This window comes from Carassius auratus, chromosome 15, assembly GCF_003368295.1.
Source record: "Carassius auratus strain Wakin chromosome 15, ASM336829v1, whole genome shotgun sequence".
In the NCBI taxonomy this organism is placed as follows: domain Eukaryota; kingdom Metazoa; phylum Chordata; class Actinopteri; order Cypriniformes; family Cyprinidae; genus Carassius; species Carassius auratus.
In genome coordinates this window covers 470,190-488,550 of record NC_039257.1, presented here as the reverse complement: position 1 = coordinate 488,550, position 18,361 = coordinate 470,190, and the positions used below count along the sequence as shown (strand labels likewise).

At 33.5% G+C, this 18,361-nt stretch overlaps 1 protein-coding gene across 4 annotated transcripts in view; it reads left to right on the top strand.

The window, feature by feature from the left end:
* Positions 1-14,446, top strand: part of LOC113114632 (fibroblast growth factor 12-like) — a 42,588-nt gene extending 28,142 nt beyond the window's left edge. For all 4 annotated transcript variants that reach the window (XM_026281519.1, XM_026281517.1, XM_026281518.1 and 1 more), the window contains exons 3-5: positions 5,833-5,936; positions 10,649-10,847; positions 12,207-14,446. In XM_026281519.1, the coding sequence (XP_026137304.1) occupies positions 5,833-5,936; positions 10,649-10,847; positions 12,207-12,337 (434 nt within the window). In that variant the 3' untranslated portion in view covers positions 12,338-14,446. The remainder of the gene's footprint in view (positions 1-5,832; positions 5,937-10,648; positions 10,848-12,206) is intronic.
* The last annotated feature ends 3,915 nt before the right edge of the window (positions 14,447-18,361 follow it).

The following is an 18,361-nucleotide window of genomic DNA, read 5'->3' as shown; positions in this document are numbered from 1 at the left end:
TGATAGAAACTGATTCACTCTGAAATCCAAAAAGGAAATAAAAGATGATTTGGACTTGAAGGGTGTTGCTGCAGATCTTAATGTTCCCTTTACTTTTCACTTTTGCATACATGTATGTATATTAGCGATGTCCCGATCAGGTTTTTATTGCCCTCGAGTCTGAGTCATTTGATTTTGAGTATCTGCAGGTACCGAGTCCCGATCCGATACTTCTACCGATCCGATATCTATAAAAAAAGAATAAAGAAGAGCGAAAAAACAGATCCAGGATGTTTTCAATAAATTACATTTTGAAATATATTCAAATAGAAAACGGCTATTTTAAATAGGCTAGTAAAAATATTTCAAAATGTTACTGTTTTGCTGTACTTTGATCAAATAAATGCAGGCTTGGTGAACAGAAGAGACTTCTTAAAAAAAAAAAAAAAAACTTTAACAAGCTTACTGTTCAAAAACTTCTGACTGGTCGTATAGGTAGCTTTAATTTTTCTCTGATTTCTAGCTTTTAATTGGCTTAGAAATCTATAACTACTGGACGATAACAAATAATAATGATTTGTTTATTTAATACAAACACTGTTTATCACATAATAAGGCAGAATAGTTTCTATACTGTAATAAATGCTATGTCAATCAGTACTGCATTGTTTATATACTTATCACCTGCTGGAGATAAATGCATTTTTTTTGTCTTGATCGTATATTAATGTCTTCGTGTTTCCAAAAGTTTCTATTTTTATGTGAAAATAACTGTTTTCATACAGTGATAGCTGGACGCTTTTGCCCATATTAGGAATTTCCTGGTATGACTTTCTGCGCAAGAGCGCCCTCTGGCTTCGAGTATGAATGAAACACACACTGCATGAGAGTGTTTAGCGCTCCGTGATGTTCATCTCGCCTTATTCTGGGTCCGAATAAAACACCAGATCCTGCGCAGAATATCCTGTCTCTTTTAGTTTAAATCTATATTTATTCACACCTTTATTATATATATATATTTCCGAGTCCTGATCAGGCCCGATTTCCGATCCCGTGATTGGATCTGGACATCCCTAATGTATATACAATATATTTTTTTTTGCATAGACATATACTGGTGCATAAAAAAAAAAAAAAAAAAAAAGATGCACCAGATTCTAGATTCATTGCACACAAACTGAAATATTTTTAGTTTGCTAGAAGTCTCCATGCCATGCTGCATTGAAGCAGTAATTCATGCAAAAGAGCTTTTACCAAGTATTGAGTGCAGAACTAAACCTACTTTGGAGATCATGAACAAATCTGTTTTGTAATTTATAAAATATTCAAATTTTCATGATACTGAAGTTTAAAATCTCCTAAGCTGTAAGTCATAACCATCAGAATTAAAATACATATATATATACACACATATTTATTTATTTATATTTCAGTTTGTGTGCAATGAATCTAGAATATAAGAAGCTTTGCTTTTTTTTATTACATTAGAAATTTGACAGTAAAGACATTTATGATGTAACAAAAGATTTATATTTCAAGTAAATGTTCTTTTGAACTTTCTATTCTTCAAAAAAATCCAGAGAAAAAAAATCTGTCACAGTTTTTTTAATAAAAAATATTGTGTAGCACGACTGTTTTCAACATGTTTCTTGAGCAGAAAAATCATCATATTATTCTGATTTCTGAAGATCATGTGACACTGAAGACTGGAGGAATGATGCTGAAAATACAGCGGAGCATCACAGAAATAAATTACACTTTAATATATATTCAAATAGGGAACAATTATTTGAAATATTAAAAATATTTCACAATATAGCTGTTTTTACTGTTTTTGTTAACAAATAAATGCAGTCTTGATGAACAGAAGAGCATTTTAACATTTTAAGGTCCCCAAACTTTTGATATATTTTTAAATATACATTTATTGATAGCATTTTAAAAACATGCATATATAACTGCATTATTATCATGTTTTTATACATTAAAAAAAATGAGGCCAGATGCATTGCATTAATAAGAATGTGAGGGGGAAATGTGTTATGCAAAACATCTCCGTGTTCCTGGGGTTGACATCGTTTCTCATTTTAATTATTTAAACAAAAAGATTCATCATTTCGTTCTTTGATCTTGGGATGACTTGAATGTTTTCTTGATAGAGCCGAGAACCCTAATCACGTGTGTGTGTGTGTGTGTGTGAGATCTCGCCTTATCTCGCAGTTTGTGTGTATTTCTCAGATCTGCATATGCATTAGTGAGTGTGGACACACACACACACACACACACATTTCTGAGCTCATCTCCCAGGGCGCTGGAGAGGGATGTCTTACTGCTAAAGCTCATGATTTTGGAGCGTTCCCTCTCTCTTGCAGCTCCTGCATTCTCTCAGTGGTTTTTCTGGTGCCCACTCATGTCTTGAATCTCCTGTGAGATGCTTTTGAATCACAAAAGGCTTCCTCCTTATCTGCTAAACTCACATTAGCGAGTCCAACAGGCTTAGACAGCGAGCCTTTGTGTGTGACACACGTGAGACACACATTACTGTGTTCAGCCCTTCAGATTCAGTGTTAAAGTCCAAATGAAATGCACTTCACAACCCATTTGAGTTTTGATGAACGATTATGAACACTTTTTCATGCACTGTAGCATGCAGTCCTTTTTTAAACAAGAGCGTGGATTAAGGAAGTAAATAGCATCACTTTTGGCACGTTGTGTTTCAGGACAGATTGTTGTAGTTTCGTTTTGTTTCAAAGCCATCGGGAATTCTCATATGACATGATCGCATTTATCCGACAGCTGTGGGCAAACATGTTTGCATCTAAAGTGAGAATATCGATCAGCTGGAGAGTTGAAACACAATACGGTCAGAATCTGGTCGGCTTCCAGCAAAACGAAGAACAGCCGATGAACATGCTGAAGCAGAGAGAAACAGAGTTGCATTAATTCTTGCTCAGCGTGTTGTTATGTTGTAGTTGTACAGTAACAAACTTCAGAACTCAAACGGACAAAAACAGTTTCCTGCAGATGTCCGTCCATCTCTGTATATCTCTGTAATTCATTCCTGAGATCAAAGATACATTTTCAGCATCATTCCTCCAGTCTTTGCACTGCTCAAAGTTTTTTGTGGTAACCGTGATGCATTTAATTTTTCAGGATTCTTTGATGATTAGAAAGTTCAAAAGAACAGCATTTGTTTGAAAGAGTAATCTTTTCTGAGCCTTATAAATGTCTTTACTGTCACGTATAAACATTTGAATGCATCCTGAATAAAAGGTATTCATTTCTTTCAAAAAATCGAATGGCAGTATATCACAAAGTATCGCAGCGTTTTCACTAAAATATTCAGCAGCGCATTTATAATCAGAAATGTTTCTTGAGCGAATTTGATTTCTGAAGACTGGAGTAATGATGCTGAACATTCAGCTTTGATCTGAGGAATAAATGAGATTTTAACAGATATTCAAATGTTGGGTTTTATGTTCATGTGTTGTGAAGTCTATGGTATGTTCCTCATCACATGAATACTGCTGTAAACATGAGATCTCTCTCAGATTCTGCTCTCAATCCCACACAAACACTCATCCCTGGTTCTGGTTCTCTGATCTCTCCTCCCCCTCCATCCCTCCGTATCCTGCTGCACTCCTCCGCTGCTCCGGTTTTCTCTCTCCTCTGGGTTTTTTCCCTCCTGTCGATTTTTACAGATTGGAACTGAATCAGCAGCAGCGTTACGAGCAAACCGTCCTCTCAAACTCAGTGGATTTATTTCTCTCTTTTTCATTCCATCCCTCGTTCCTTCTTTGAATATTCTTTTGTGTCATGTGAAACATCTGTCCTTTGAGAAGCTATCTATCTCTGTCTATCATCATATCTATTCATTCTATCATTCTGTCATCCATCCATTGCTCTATCTATTCTTCTATCCATCCATTGTTCTCTCTTTCCATCTATCCATCCATTCATTCATCCATCCATCATCCATCGTTCTATCTATCACTCCATACATCCATTGTTTTATCTATCACTTCATCCATCCATCCATACATCCAACCATCCATCGTTCTATTTATCCATCCATCCATCCATCCATCCATCGATCATTCTATTTATCAATCCCTCCATCCATTCATCCATCCATCCATCGTTCTATTTATCAATCCATCCATCCATCCATCCATCCATCCATCCATCCATCCATCGTTCTATTTATCAATCCATCCATCCATCCATCCATCCATCCATCCATCCATTCATTGTTCCATCCATCCATCCATCCATCCATCGTTCTATCATACATCCATTGTTCTATCTATCACTCCATACATCCATCGTTCTATCACTCCATCCATTCCATCCATTGTTCTATCACTCCATCCATCCATCCATCCATCCATCGTTCTATCCATCATTCCATCCATCCATCGTGCCATCACTCCATCCATCCATCTATCGTTCCATCACTCCATCCATCCATCCATCCATCCATCGTTCTATCCATCCACCCATCCATCGTTCCATCACTCCATCCATCCATCCATTGTTCTATCACTCCATCCATCCATCATCCATCCATCCATCATTCCATCCATCCATCGTGCCATCACCCCATCCATCCATCGTTCCATCACTTCATCCATCCATCGTTCTATCCATCCATCCATCGTTCAATCACTCCATCCATCCATCGTTCTATCCATCCATCCATCGTTCCATCACTCCATCCATCCATCCATCGTTCTATCTATCACTCCATCCATCCATTGTTCTATCACTCCATCCATCCATCATCCATCCATCCATCGTTCCATCACTCCATCCATCCATCCATCCATCCATCCATCGTTCTATCCATCCATCGATCCATCGTTCCATCACTCCATCCATCCATCGTTCCATCCATCCATCGTTCCATCACTCCATCCATCCATTGTTCTATCACTCCATCCATCCATCATCCATCCATCCATCCATCATTCCATCCATCCATCGTTCCATCACTCCATCCATCCATCCATCCATCCATCGTTCCATCACTCCATCCATCCATCGTTCTATCTATCACTCCATCCATCCATTGTTCTATCACTCCATCCATCCATCATCCATCCATCATCCATCATTCCATCCATCCATCGTGCCATCACCACATCCATCCATCGTTCCATCACTCCATCCATCCATCGTTCTATCCATCCATCCATCGTTCCATCACTCCATCCATCCATCCATCCATCGTTTTATCCATCCATCCATCCATCCATCCATCCATCCATCATTCCATCCATCCATCGTTCCATCACTCCATCCATCCATCCATCCATCCATCGTTCCATCACTCCATCCATCCATCGTTCTATCTATCACTCCATCCATCCATTGTTCTATCACTCCATCCATCCATCATCCATCCATCATCCATCATTCCATCCATCCATCGTGCCATCACCACATCCATCCATCGTTCCATCACTCCATCCATCCATCATTCTATCCATCCATCCATCGTTCCATCACTCCATCCATCCATCCATCGTTTTATCCATCCATCCATCCATCCAGCCATTGTTCTATCTATCATTCTTGTTTTTTTTTTAATCTGAATTGTAATTCTGCATCCTGTTTGCTACCTCTGTGCAGATTCATTTATTTAAAAGAAATTAATTAAATTGCAAATGGCACAAAACTAAATATCAACCAAAATACTGCATGTCTTTATATTTTTATTTCCCCACCAGGAGTTTCAGGAGAAAATAGTGAGACAAATTTTCCTCTAGATAGAGCGTATCTAGGATCTCCTAAAGTGTGTGAGCTCAGAGCATCATCAGAGCAGTGAGATGTTGCTGTGCTGTGTTTCAGCTCTGTTTAACCTGATCCCCGTGGGTTTGAGGGTCGTGGCCATACAAGGCGTGAAGGCCGGATTCTACGTGGCCATGAACGGAGAGGGTTTCCTTTACTCTTCGGTAAGAACACACTCCTCACATCTCTCTCTATGTGTGTGTGTGTGTGTGTGTGTCTGAAATCCACAGCTTTTCCTATGATCACGCAATCTGTTTTGTTTCTTTTCTCTGTAGCGTTTGTCGGGGTATGTACTATTATGCAATTTTGGTGTAGTGCGTGTGTATTTTGTTGTGCGTATGTGTGTTTCGGAAATCAGGACACACTGTCATTGTGTTACGGTTGTGATGTTGTGTGTTTCAGTGTGTTTTTACAGGTTGAAGTGTGTAATATTATGTGTGTTAATAATATTGTGTGGTTTCTGTTTTATTGATTTAATTGCAGGTCAGAGCTTCAATACTGTGATTTAAAATGATTGAATTTTAAAATAATGCCAACTGCTATTTTCATATGGAGGACCAAACTAGCAAAAATGTAAAAGATAATTAATTAATCCATTCAGTCATTAAAAGTAACAAGAATAAAATAAAGAAATAAATGACTTGATAAAATGAAATAAAATTAATTTTTTTAATTTAAATCAACCAAACTTGCAAGTTTATTTTTTTCTGTATTTATTTTTATTATTTTAAAGTACATTTTTATACATTTATTTATATTTATAAAATTACTTATTTTTAAATTTTGCAGGTTTTGTCCTCCATATTTACAAGTGTGATAAGTCGTTTTTATCTATATTAGTAGATCCTGTATGCATTTAATATAGCATCTATCAATATTTAATATTTATGCTATTTGTTTACACAATATAAATACTGAAAAATGCGATACAAAATGTAAACAGAAGTAATATGCAATTTGTTCTAATGGTACATCTGAAGGGTGTAAAAACAGCTTGACTATTTTAATACTTTAGTATTTAAGTTTTTGGTTAATTGAGAGAAATGTTGGAAATTGAATGCGATACTGAATGTAAAAATTATTTGAATTTTGCCTTCATTTTTATAAAAGTTGTAGAGATACTTGTGTGGTTTCTTGTAGTTTTGAGCATTTATGTTTCTGTATGTGTTCAGTGCCGAAAATACAAGTCGAAAGAAGGATTGTAACACTAGCATTCTCTCATGTAGTCTAAAACACAACAGCGGGAAGGTTCTGGAAGCGGCGGTCATGTGATGGAGAGAGCGACTCTCTGCTCCTGTCTACATTCATAATTCACTGACTTGTTCTATTAAAATTTCAAGTGTAGCTCCTGAACTACATTGGTTCACAAAGAGAGCAAGCAGTGTAGTTTTAGACACACACACACACACACACACAGCTGTCAGTTTGCTGTGAACAGTGTGAAAGGACTTTCAATCTCATGGCAGCACTGTGGGTCGCTCTCATGACCCATCTGTAAGTAAAAATGACATTTCAAATCTCCATTGCAAACCAATTTTAGCACCAGCCGGGCGTACATGAAAGAAAGCGGGTCTTTTTTACAAAGTTGAGCACTTTTTCCGTTCGCTTGTTAAATATTTCAACTTTCAGAATTGTATATTTTACCATCAGCACAATATATGGGGAAAACCAGTGCGTTTCTGCATTATAAATTGTGCTTAATTGTAAAGTTAGAAATGCAAACTGATCCAGAATCCAGACTGATTTATAAAGTCATTTTCTGTTCATTTATTAAACATTTGAAATATATAAGAGTCTACTGCTATCAGCTCCATTAAATATTTTACCAAATTAAAATTTATTTTAAAGATTTTTGCAGATTTTTTATCTGCATCAGCACAAAATATTGAAAAAAAAATGTATTTGTAAGTGTGATTTAAAGTTTGTTCATAATAGATTGTACTTAATTGTTAATTTGTAAATGCATAACCTAGACTGATTCAAGATTCTAATTTTACAAAGTTGTGCACATTTTCTCTTCGTCTATTAACTATTTTAGCTAATTTGATGTTTCTAGCAACTACATTCTTGTAGTTTCAGCTCAGTTTACCATATTTTAATTTGTTGCACAGAATTTTGCTGATTTTATCTCAACATCAGCACATAATATGTCAAAATCATACACAAATGCATTTTCAAGTTTCTTCATAATTGTAATAAATTGTGCTTGTATTGTAAATGTGCATTGACACAAAACCCAGACAGATTCAAAAAACCAAAGGGGTGTCATTTTACAAAGTTCTGCACATTTTACGTTGATTTTATTAAATATTTCATGTGATTTGATGATGTTTTCCGCAATCCAAAAACTTGAACTCTCATCTCCATTAAATTAATTTCACAGTCCAAAATTTATGGGCAAAACAAGTGATTTCAAGTTTGTTCGTAATAAATTGTGCTTCAGTGTTAAATAAAAAGCTGCATAAAAGACACAAAAGCTGCATACTGAATCAAATGCTCAGATGATTTCAGAGCTGGTTTGATTTAAAACAAGTCATTCTGGAAAATCGGAGAAAAGGTCAGCATGATTGTTGTGCAGTTGCAGCTTGATCTTTGATGCATTATGACTCATAGAGACCGAACTTATAGAAATTCATATCAGTGAAGGTTTATACGTAGTGTTGTGTAACATTACACATGTCTATGTGTGTCAAGATCAGCTGTTCTGGATGTTCTTCTATCTTTGGGGTGAGAAAGTGTTAATTAACTCAGTTTTAGTGTGATAATGAATGTCTGCCAAAGTGTGACAGTGTGAAAATGAATTCAATAACTGTAATAATACAGCTGTGCAGCTATATTAAGTCATTTTTACGATTAATTCAGCAGAACAATATTTATGTGCACTCTTTGTAACCGTGCTCATTATGTGTAAGTTTAATTAAATAACTTTTGTAAATGTATTTTGATTCATATGCATTGAACATTTGTACTAGATTAACACTAATATTAGTATTTGATAATGGTGATCACAGTCGGTTGTCATTTTCATGTTTTTACTGAATTTGTTTTTATTTTGAATTAACTTTGAGAGTTTTATGTCTTGTGTTTGTGAATTGCCTTCCACTGAAAATGCTCCGATAGATCGGTGTGTTGTAATTTGTGTTTTACGGAGTGTGTTCAGCAGTTTTATTGTCTGAATGTTGTAGATCAGGGTTGTATGTGTGTGTGAGCTTTTCAAACCAGTTATTTAGTGGCGACGTTTAATCTGTTAAAGTGCTTTGAGATGCTGAGATGGCAAAGAGCGCACATCTCCCTGTGTGTGTGTGTGTGTGTGTGTGTGTGTGTGTGTGTGTGATAGAGCCTACAGTAGGGTTCAAAGGTGAGAGACTGCATTTAAAACATGGGAAATGGACAGATATCTGAAAATAAAGATACCTTCTCAGGTACGACTAATAATTTATGGGTTCTCTTTAGATCCTTCCATGCACTTTTTATCATGCACTTTTTCAATTCATTTGTAAAATATTAATGCAACAATTAATCGTTAAAAGTCCACTTAAATTATTCTGTATGCTTAAAATGTATTTTTTTTTCTTCTACAGATTATCATAAAGGTTTTCCCATTTTTTTGCATTATAGCATTATAATACCATTCATATATTTACTTTATTATGTAAAGAAGAAACCAATCCAGTGTATAGCTGACACTTGAAGCTTAAGATTATAGAAAAGCATTCAAAGTTTTTCAGTTTGAGTGTTTTCAGCTTTATTTTCATAAAAAATACAGCATGCAATTGCCTCAAACAATCGTTTAAACATAATTCAATGTAAATTTGGTCATTGTTACTAAATCACAATTATGATCTTTGTCATAATAACACAGAGAGATAGTGCCATATATGTAACCAAAATATAATTTCCACATACATACATACTCTGGGTAGATATAAGTTTATGACACACATAAAACCCTATAGAAATATTTGTATATGTGCATATGTTAATACTATCTATGCAATGATTTTGATATATTATATGCAGCAACCATGTTTGTCAACAATATTTATTTCATTAATGAATGCAACTTTAGCAAGAACATACAGTTTATACAAAAATCTGAAAATTTCTATAAATGCATGTCTTTCGTCTTTTTTTACTTCATTATTAACATTTATTGATGGGTTTTAGGATAAATGTGCATGATATATAATGTCCAAAAATGTATTACGCTTACATAAACATAAACATATTTGTGTTCCGATTTTTTTTTACAGCTTTCATATTTGTTTTCACTTAAAATGACTATATACTGTATTTAATAAACAAATATATGTGCATATATTACATGTGTGTAAATTATGCTGCATAGTAAAATGTCTAAGTATCTTGAAAATGATATTTAGCAAAAACCTTGATTACTCAAGCTCTCTATTAGGAGTTTAGTGATTAATCAAATATAAGAGATTTTCCTGCTTCCACTGAAGTATATTAAGATGCATGTTCTCAAATTAATGCATTTTCAGTTTAAGATTTCACACATATGCTAATAATATAATTTGCAGTGAAAAAGATTTATTAAATTCCCGATGCAAAATATAAATACTTTCCCTGGTGCTCTCAGTTTTTTTATACCCCACTGTATGTAAAATACACAAAAACATAAATTGTGTCAAATGTGTGTGTGTGTGTGTGTGTGTGTTCACCTGAGGTGGTTTCTGCTCTGGTTTATGGCCGTCTCCACCTGTGCATGCAACAGACTTTATAAAGAAACTGGGACAAAGACTCTATAAAGACACGCACACACACACACACACACACACACACACACACTCACCTGAGAGCTGTAATTGTGTTTTAACATCTCTCTCGATCTCTCTCTGTCTCTGTCTGTCTGTAGGAAGCGTTCACAGCGGAGTGTAAGTTTAAGGAGAGTGTGTTTGAGAATTATTACGTGATCTACTCGTCCACGATGTACCGCCAGCACGAGAGCGGACGAGCCTGGTTCCTCGGACTCAATAAAGAAGGAATCATCATGAAGGGAAACCGGGTCAAGAAAACTAAACCGTGCTCACACTTTGTGCCCAGACCCATTGAAGGTGAAGACACACACACACACACACACACACACATATATGCATAAGTAGGGCTTGGTTGATGCATGAAATATTTACAGTTTAATCATTTTTATTTTATGACTTTTATTAAGTCATGACTTGCTCAATTCAAATGCTTGAATAATTTACATGACACGGTTCGTTCAAACTGTTTGCTTTAATGAATCAAAATTCAAACTGAATTCCTTGGTCATTACTTGTGGGGCATTTGTTTAAATTGCATTTAGTAAAATATTAAGGCTATGTAGATTAAATGTGTTACCTATGAATGAAGCTGAAATTATATACAACTTCTTCCTTGTATTATTTGAGTGAAATAAAGTAGAAATCATTATTAGATGATTTTAACTAGATTTTTACTGTAATTAACTATTTCAAATCATTGGATATTTGCTTGAAACATAATATATACAGATAGAGAGGAAGAAAAAAAATTCTATACATTTTTAAATAATATATAGGTAGAATTTAATATGAAAAAAATAATAAAATACATTTAAAAAATTTTATTTAATCCATTATATTAAATAATATATTAAGAAAATATATTAAATGTTATTTCAGCTACATCACCCAGAACTACACACAAATACATATGCATAAGATCAATACTTTTAACAATATATTTTAACATTACTCACACACGTTTGTTTCTGTACATTGTGGGGACTTTCCACAGACTTTATTCCTTTTATACAGACCAAACAATATTTTATATCTCCTAAAGCTACCCCTTACCGAAAACCTGTTTGCATTGTTACACTTTTCAGGTATTTTTGTAGCAATAACCAAAAAAAAAAACATTGCATGTGTCAGAATTATAGATTTTTCTTTAATGCCCCAAATCGTTAGGATATTAAGTAAAGATCCTGTTCCATGAAGATACTTTGTAAATTTCCTACCGTAAATATATTAAAACTTCACTTTTGATTAGTAATATGCATTGCTAAGAACTCATTTGAACAACATTTAAAAGCGATTTTCTCAGTATTTCGATTTTTTTTTTTTTTTTTGCACCCTCAGATTCCAGATTTTCAAATAGTTATTTCTCAGACAAATATTGTCTGATCCTAATAAACCATGCATCAGTGGAAATATTATTCATTCCGTTTTCAGGTGATGTATAATTCTCAATTTCAAAAGGCTTACGCTTAAGACAATGTCAAATATTTCAGGTTTTAATATCCTTCTGGTGACCAAAACAACTACACACACACACACAAACACATGAATTAGAAAATAATGCAAAATTGTATATTCTTCACTGTATGAATGCATGACTAGTTTCAAAACCCTTGCTGTGTGTTAATGATGTTGCATGTATCTGTTTCTCTGTCTCAGTGTGTATGTACAAGGAGCCGTCGCTGCATGATCTTGACGAGAAGCAGCGGTCCAGGAAAAACTCAGGAACTCCCACCATGGGGACCAGGAAAGAGTTAAACCAGGACTCTACCAATCATGAAGGCTCATAGCCACACACACACTGACCTGTAAATGTACACACACACACACACACACACACACACATACACAGACACACACACACGGTTAACCCCGGAGCTGAATGCTTTCTTACACCTGAACAAACAACAGCAACTTCAGCATCGACAAACATCACCCGAAACAAAAGTAACATAAAAAAAAAAGAAAAAAAAAGTATTTAAAAAAGCTGAAATCTTGCCTGTGAAAATATTTTAGGAGTCTCTTAAAATCAGGACATGATTTTACATTTTATGCAAAGTCTGGCAAGAGTCTGTTTGCATCGCAGGGTGTTTTCTTTCGGGAGTCTGAGCTTTAAAGCCATGTTCGATGATCACACGTTGATTTATGAATGCCAAAAGCACTTTCACTCACCGCTGTACATCGCTCACCTCATTAATATCGAATGTTCTCATCGATTGTGTCCCCCAATCATTGCTGTTTTTTTATTCTGAGGGGGAGGGGCTTGTGAATACTGCTCTCTGATTGGCTGGAGGGTTCAGGAATTGCTCTGACTGAAATCTCGTTCCACTGAATGAATTGTCATGCAGTCTCCACTTCTGTAGCATTTAACTTTAAATCCCCTCTTATAATGTTACAGTGTCTCTGAAACAGGCTTGCTACTGTACCTTTAAGACTTAAGTGTATGTAAATGAACTGTTATGATCGGTGAACATCGGTATACTGCTGTGGTTTACTGGGGCGGGCTGCTGAACGGGGGCTGGTGTGGAAATGTGGGCGGTGATATGTTAATGAGCTTATGGTTGTGATGTCATAATCATGACGATTTCTGACAAACATCCACAACGAACTCTTTTATTTGAAAAAGAGCGAGGAAAAAAACTGTTTTGAGTGTGCTCAGAATCAAGTGGATGTCAGCATCTGAGATTTTGCTCTCATTTTTATCCTGCCAAAAGCACAGACTGCCCTCGGAGTAACTAAACTGGTCTACACCGCTTAAAACCAGAGGAATTACTGCCCCGGCTTTCCTTCCCTCAGTGTTTTTTAATGCACTCCTTGTTAAACGCATGCTGTGTTCAGAATGGAGTCCTAGCGTACTGCTTCCTGCACAGTATATACTCAATACAAATAGTTTTTTAACATTAGTAGATGAAACGTTTGCAATGCTCCAATCAGTAGTGTACTACTTTTTTTATGTTCTCACTGTGTTGCATGTCTAATTCAGAAATAAATACGTTTGTTTTGCATGTTTAATCCAACTTTGTGTGAGATGTCTTTTTAAATGAGGAGAAAAAGTGTAGGTGATTTTTTTGCACTGTAAATAGATGGTTGAACGCATTGCATTGTGGGATTGTGTTGTACTTGAACAAGATTGGCACTGTTATTGAACTAGACTGAATTAGCATCACTAAATAATGACACTGTTGTCTACTGAAATTCGTTTCGTATGTGATGCATTGTGCAACATTATAGGTATTTTTGCATGCATTTTATTTTCTGTAGTCGTCATCCTTTTCTATCAAAATGAATGCAGAAAACGCAGAAAATCAAATCGAAGATCCGGTATTTTTTACGACTCGGTGTGCAAAGACCTTAAGACTTATCTTTTCTTGTTTATTACTGTGAGTGAAGCTGCTTTGAAGCGATCTGTAGTGTAGAAATAAGCCGCTCAGCTTTAGGTAAATGCCATGCATAAGAACATACTGTGCACTGTATGCATACTATATACTGCAGAAATAGTGAGTGTGCAAGGGATGACATTCTGGACACAGCCACGTTCCCTGATATAGCTCAGCACGTTTCTGATTGGTCACTGGAGTCCTTCCCCTTTAAATGTGATCGACCTGTTCATTGGTCACATCCATCGACGTAAAGGCCAATCAGCTGTCGGCTGGGTTTATGAGAAGTCTTCCATAAGTGGAGCTGCACCAGCATCAACCAGGGGGTCAAAGGTCAGATGTTCTGATTATTGCCATGCTGAAGTGACTTTAGGAAGATCTTTTGCGTTTGCTGATGTTTGCACCTTAATCCTGAACACGTTCATCATGTAAAGAAGAGCATTGAACCTGCCACAGGAGGAAAACATCATTTAAACAATAATAAGAAGAATAATGATAAGAATAAAAAAAGATTAAATCTGGTGTGGTTTCACTGTTTTTTTTTCTGCCATCAGCACAAATACACCGTTAGCACAAGATCTGATCATAATCTCATGAAGCCCAAAAGTTATAAAAGGTTCAAATAAAGTTCAATATTAGGAGAATTTGGAGAATAAGTGTGTACGCTGATGCTTTCTCCAGAGACACGAGGCTTTCTGAAAGATATTTTTAGTTTTGGTGAATAAATAAAGCAGGAGGTTTGAGTTGTGTTCACGATCACTGACTCGCTCTGAGATCTTAAACGTCCTCAGATATTTTAAGAGCTTCATTTTTACAGTCAAATATCTGAAATATTATTAAAGTTTTTCTGTGTGTAACACAAAGCATAATTTTCAGCATCGTTTCATTCAAAGCTGAATAGAAAGTTCCAAAGAAAAGCCTTTATTTGCAAGAATATAGATGTATTTTCTGTCACTTTTAATCAATTTAATGCATCCTTCATGAATAAAACACTAGTAGTTTATTTACATTTGTAGTCAACTCCTATATTTGACTTGCACAGAGTTTGTAAAGGTTTGAAATGCATGCTGCAGTATTATAGCAAGTTTCTAAGTTCTCTGAGTTTTTCTGCAGTGATGCTGTCAGTGTGGTAACAGTGTGACTAATCAGTTTTACTTGCTGAAGGATAAATAATTATAAAATCACAGAGGAGCAGATTTACGGAGAAGCTTTAAATGAAGCCTTTCTTCTCTTTAACTCCAGAGGCTTTAAAGGCTGATGTGTTCATCTTGACGCTGCTTGAAATGCAAACTATATCCAGCTAAAATTAGCAGCTGGTTTATTCTGAAAGCTGGTGTTTGCTTGCCAGAGGATTCCTGAAGACTCATGTGTTCACGCTTTATTTGAAGCAAATGCTTTCACGTGCCATGCTATGTTAAACCAGATTCTTTTTTCACTGTGTTACAGTGTTTTATATTAAAAATTCTAATAAATATAATTTATTTAAAATTAATTTCCTCTTGTAGACCACATTGCAATAAGACTTTTGCAAAAATACTAAATATTTTTTCTATCTTTAAAATATACATAGATTTATTATAGCATGTATGTAAAAACGTCTATTTTATATTTTCATGTATTAATTTTTAATTGTTTTTAAAGTACTTTTGTGCTGAAATACATACATACATATATATATATATATATATATATATATATATATATATATATATATATATTATTATAAATACATTTTTTTCTTGCATTTCTGTGTAGATTGCATTTTAATAATACGTTTTTTTTTGTTTTTAAGCATAAAAGTATGTGTAAATATAACTAGTTTATATAATCTCCTTTCTCAATTATTTTTGTAAAGTATTTCAGCTAAATAAAATGGTATATGTTAGATAATATACAGCCTAATATTATTTATTCTTAATTATATTTTATCCTGTAGTTCTCTGTAGATTGCATTTTAATAATATGCTATTATTCTACTTTTTCTGTTTTTAAATACATTTATTATAACTTTATATTTTATCATATATATGTATATATATATATAAAACATATATACAAAAGGAAAGAAGAATATGTAAATATATATATTATCAAGTTATTATATGCTTATTTTTAAAAATCTACATAGATTTATTAATAGCATGTAGTTATATGTAAGTTTCCTTTTATAATAATGTTTTAATTTGTGTTGAAATTATATTTAATATTAATTTTACGCTATTAAACGGCGCCTCCTGCTGGTGATGTGCTGTGAGTGCAGCGACGCCGCAGTGAAGAATATACGCAGACACACGTGCGTTTGTAAATTCTGTAAACAAAACTCACGTCGCATCAATCTGAAGATGAAGAGCAAGGTCACCTTCTCGCTCGTGGTTTATAAATCGCCAGGTTTTTACTCGTTAAAAGGATTAACAGCGAGGTAAAAGCGCCTGTAAATGTTCGAGCGCAGCAGATATTGTGCTGACGCAGCGCGCGTATATCTGCGGGATTCAGGCGCAACACTGACATCCGCCGCTAGATGGCAGCATTGCACCACAAACAACAACACACGGGACCAACTACAGCTGCAAAAATGACAAATAAATCAAATAAATAAAACAATAACAATGGAGACATTTAGGAATATATAAATACAATAAATAATAAAAAAATATAAAATTTAAATAAATAAATAAAGACAATAAAGGGAAAAAGGAAAATAATAAATATATGAAAGGTAGACCAAAAATTTATCCATAACTAAATTTTAATAAATAATATTGTTCTCGTTTTATCAGTGGACAGTTAACTAAATCTGGAACCTATTGAAAACCAAAACTTGCAAAAACTTAACATGAATAAATAAATAAATATGGAAATAATTTTCCATGGAAAATAGGAATAAATAAATGTGAAAATAAATACAAAATAATTAAATTTAAATTATTATTTTTTTTTAATTATTTGTATTTATGTTATAAAGCAATAATAATAACAATTATGGAAATAAATACATATGTGAATAAATAAATATTACAATAAAAAAAGAAGTTTAAAAATGACAAAAACAAAGTTAAAATCATTAGTGAAAATAATAAAATAGAGATAAATTAAGTAATACATTTAATCAAAATAAAAAGTAATTTTATTTATTTATTAAGATATTAAATTGTCTAAGTCATAAAACTAAAATAATATTATATTCCTCCAAAAATAAATACAATTAAATAAATACATTTATAAATAAATAAATTAAAAATACTTATGGAGATATATAAATAGAACAATAAACAAAAACAAAAATAAAAGAATGACTAAATTAATTGCTTTTATAATAGAATGTATACTTTGAATATACTCTAAGTGCTTAAATTGAAGCATCTGCCAGACACATGAATGCAAATAAAATATTATTGCAATACAATCGACAAAGAACTGCATATAAGAGAAAAATATTAATGAGTATCATATAAAAGCTCAGGAACTGCTGTGGTGTCTATTTAAGATTAAACATCAGCATGGAAAGCAACGCTCTGATTATTCTCCCACACATAAACTCTATTAATTAAAGTTCACAGAAAAATGCATGAGTCAGGGACGCGCTGGAGGTAAATATCGATAAAATAAACTGTACTGGTTTGATTTACAAATGTGATGCAGATTGCAGATCCATAACTGTAAATCACACACATGAACAACATTATAAGCAGTGTATCACAGGACCCTCATTCACAAACACACACTCAATCACACAGCTAATCTAACTAAAACTAACTAACACTAACTAACCCGCTGGCTCTTTAACCCTTAGATCACTAATACACAAATACAGTCACATAGAAAAACACTTCAAAACACAGGAATGATGTGTGAGATCTAATGAACGAAATACAACAGAACATAACAGAATGCATGAATGAATAAATAAATATTATTTTAAAAATATATATAATTTATAATTATAAAATATATAAACACTACAACTTTTTAAAATAGGTAAAATAAAGTAAAGATAATTAATTTCACATTATGTTTAATAACATAATATAATATTTATATAATAATATATTATTTTCAATTTATATATTCTTTTTCGTTATTTTATTTACCACGCAGGACACATAACTGAGCCTGCAAAAATTATAAATATATGTAAAGATGAATATTAAATTAAATACATGTTGGAATGAATCAATAGGCTATAAGAATAAATAAAAATGCATTAAATAATAAAATAAAAATAATAAAGGAAAATAATACATATAGGAATTGTTATACAAAAACTATAAAAAAATATTTATTTTAGTTCATATAGTCCTATTTAATAATAATAATAATAATAATAGTAATAATAATAATAATAATTATTATTTTAAATATTTAAATCACATTTAACATTTATGCCAAATTAAATTAAACTATTATATATAAAAAATATATAGCCTATTTTTGAAAATT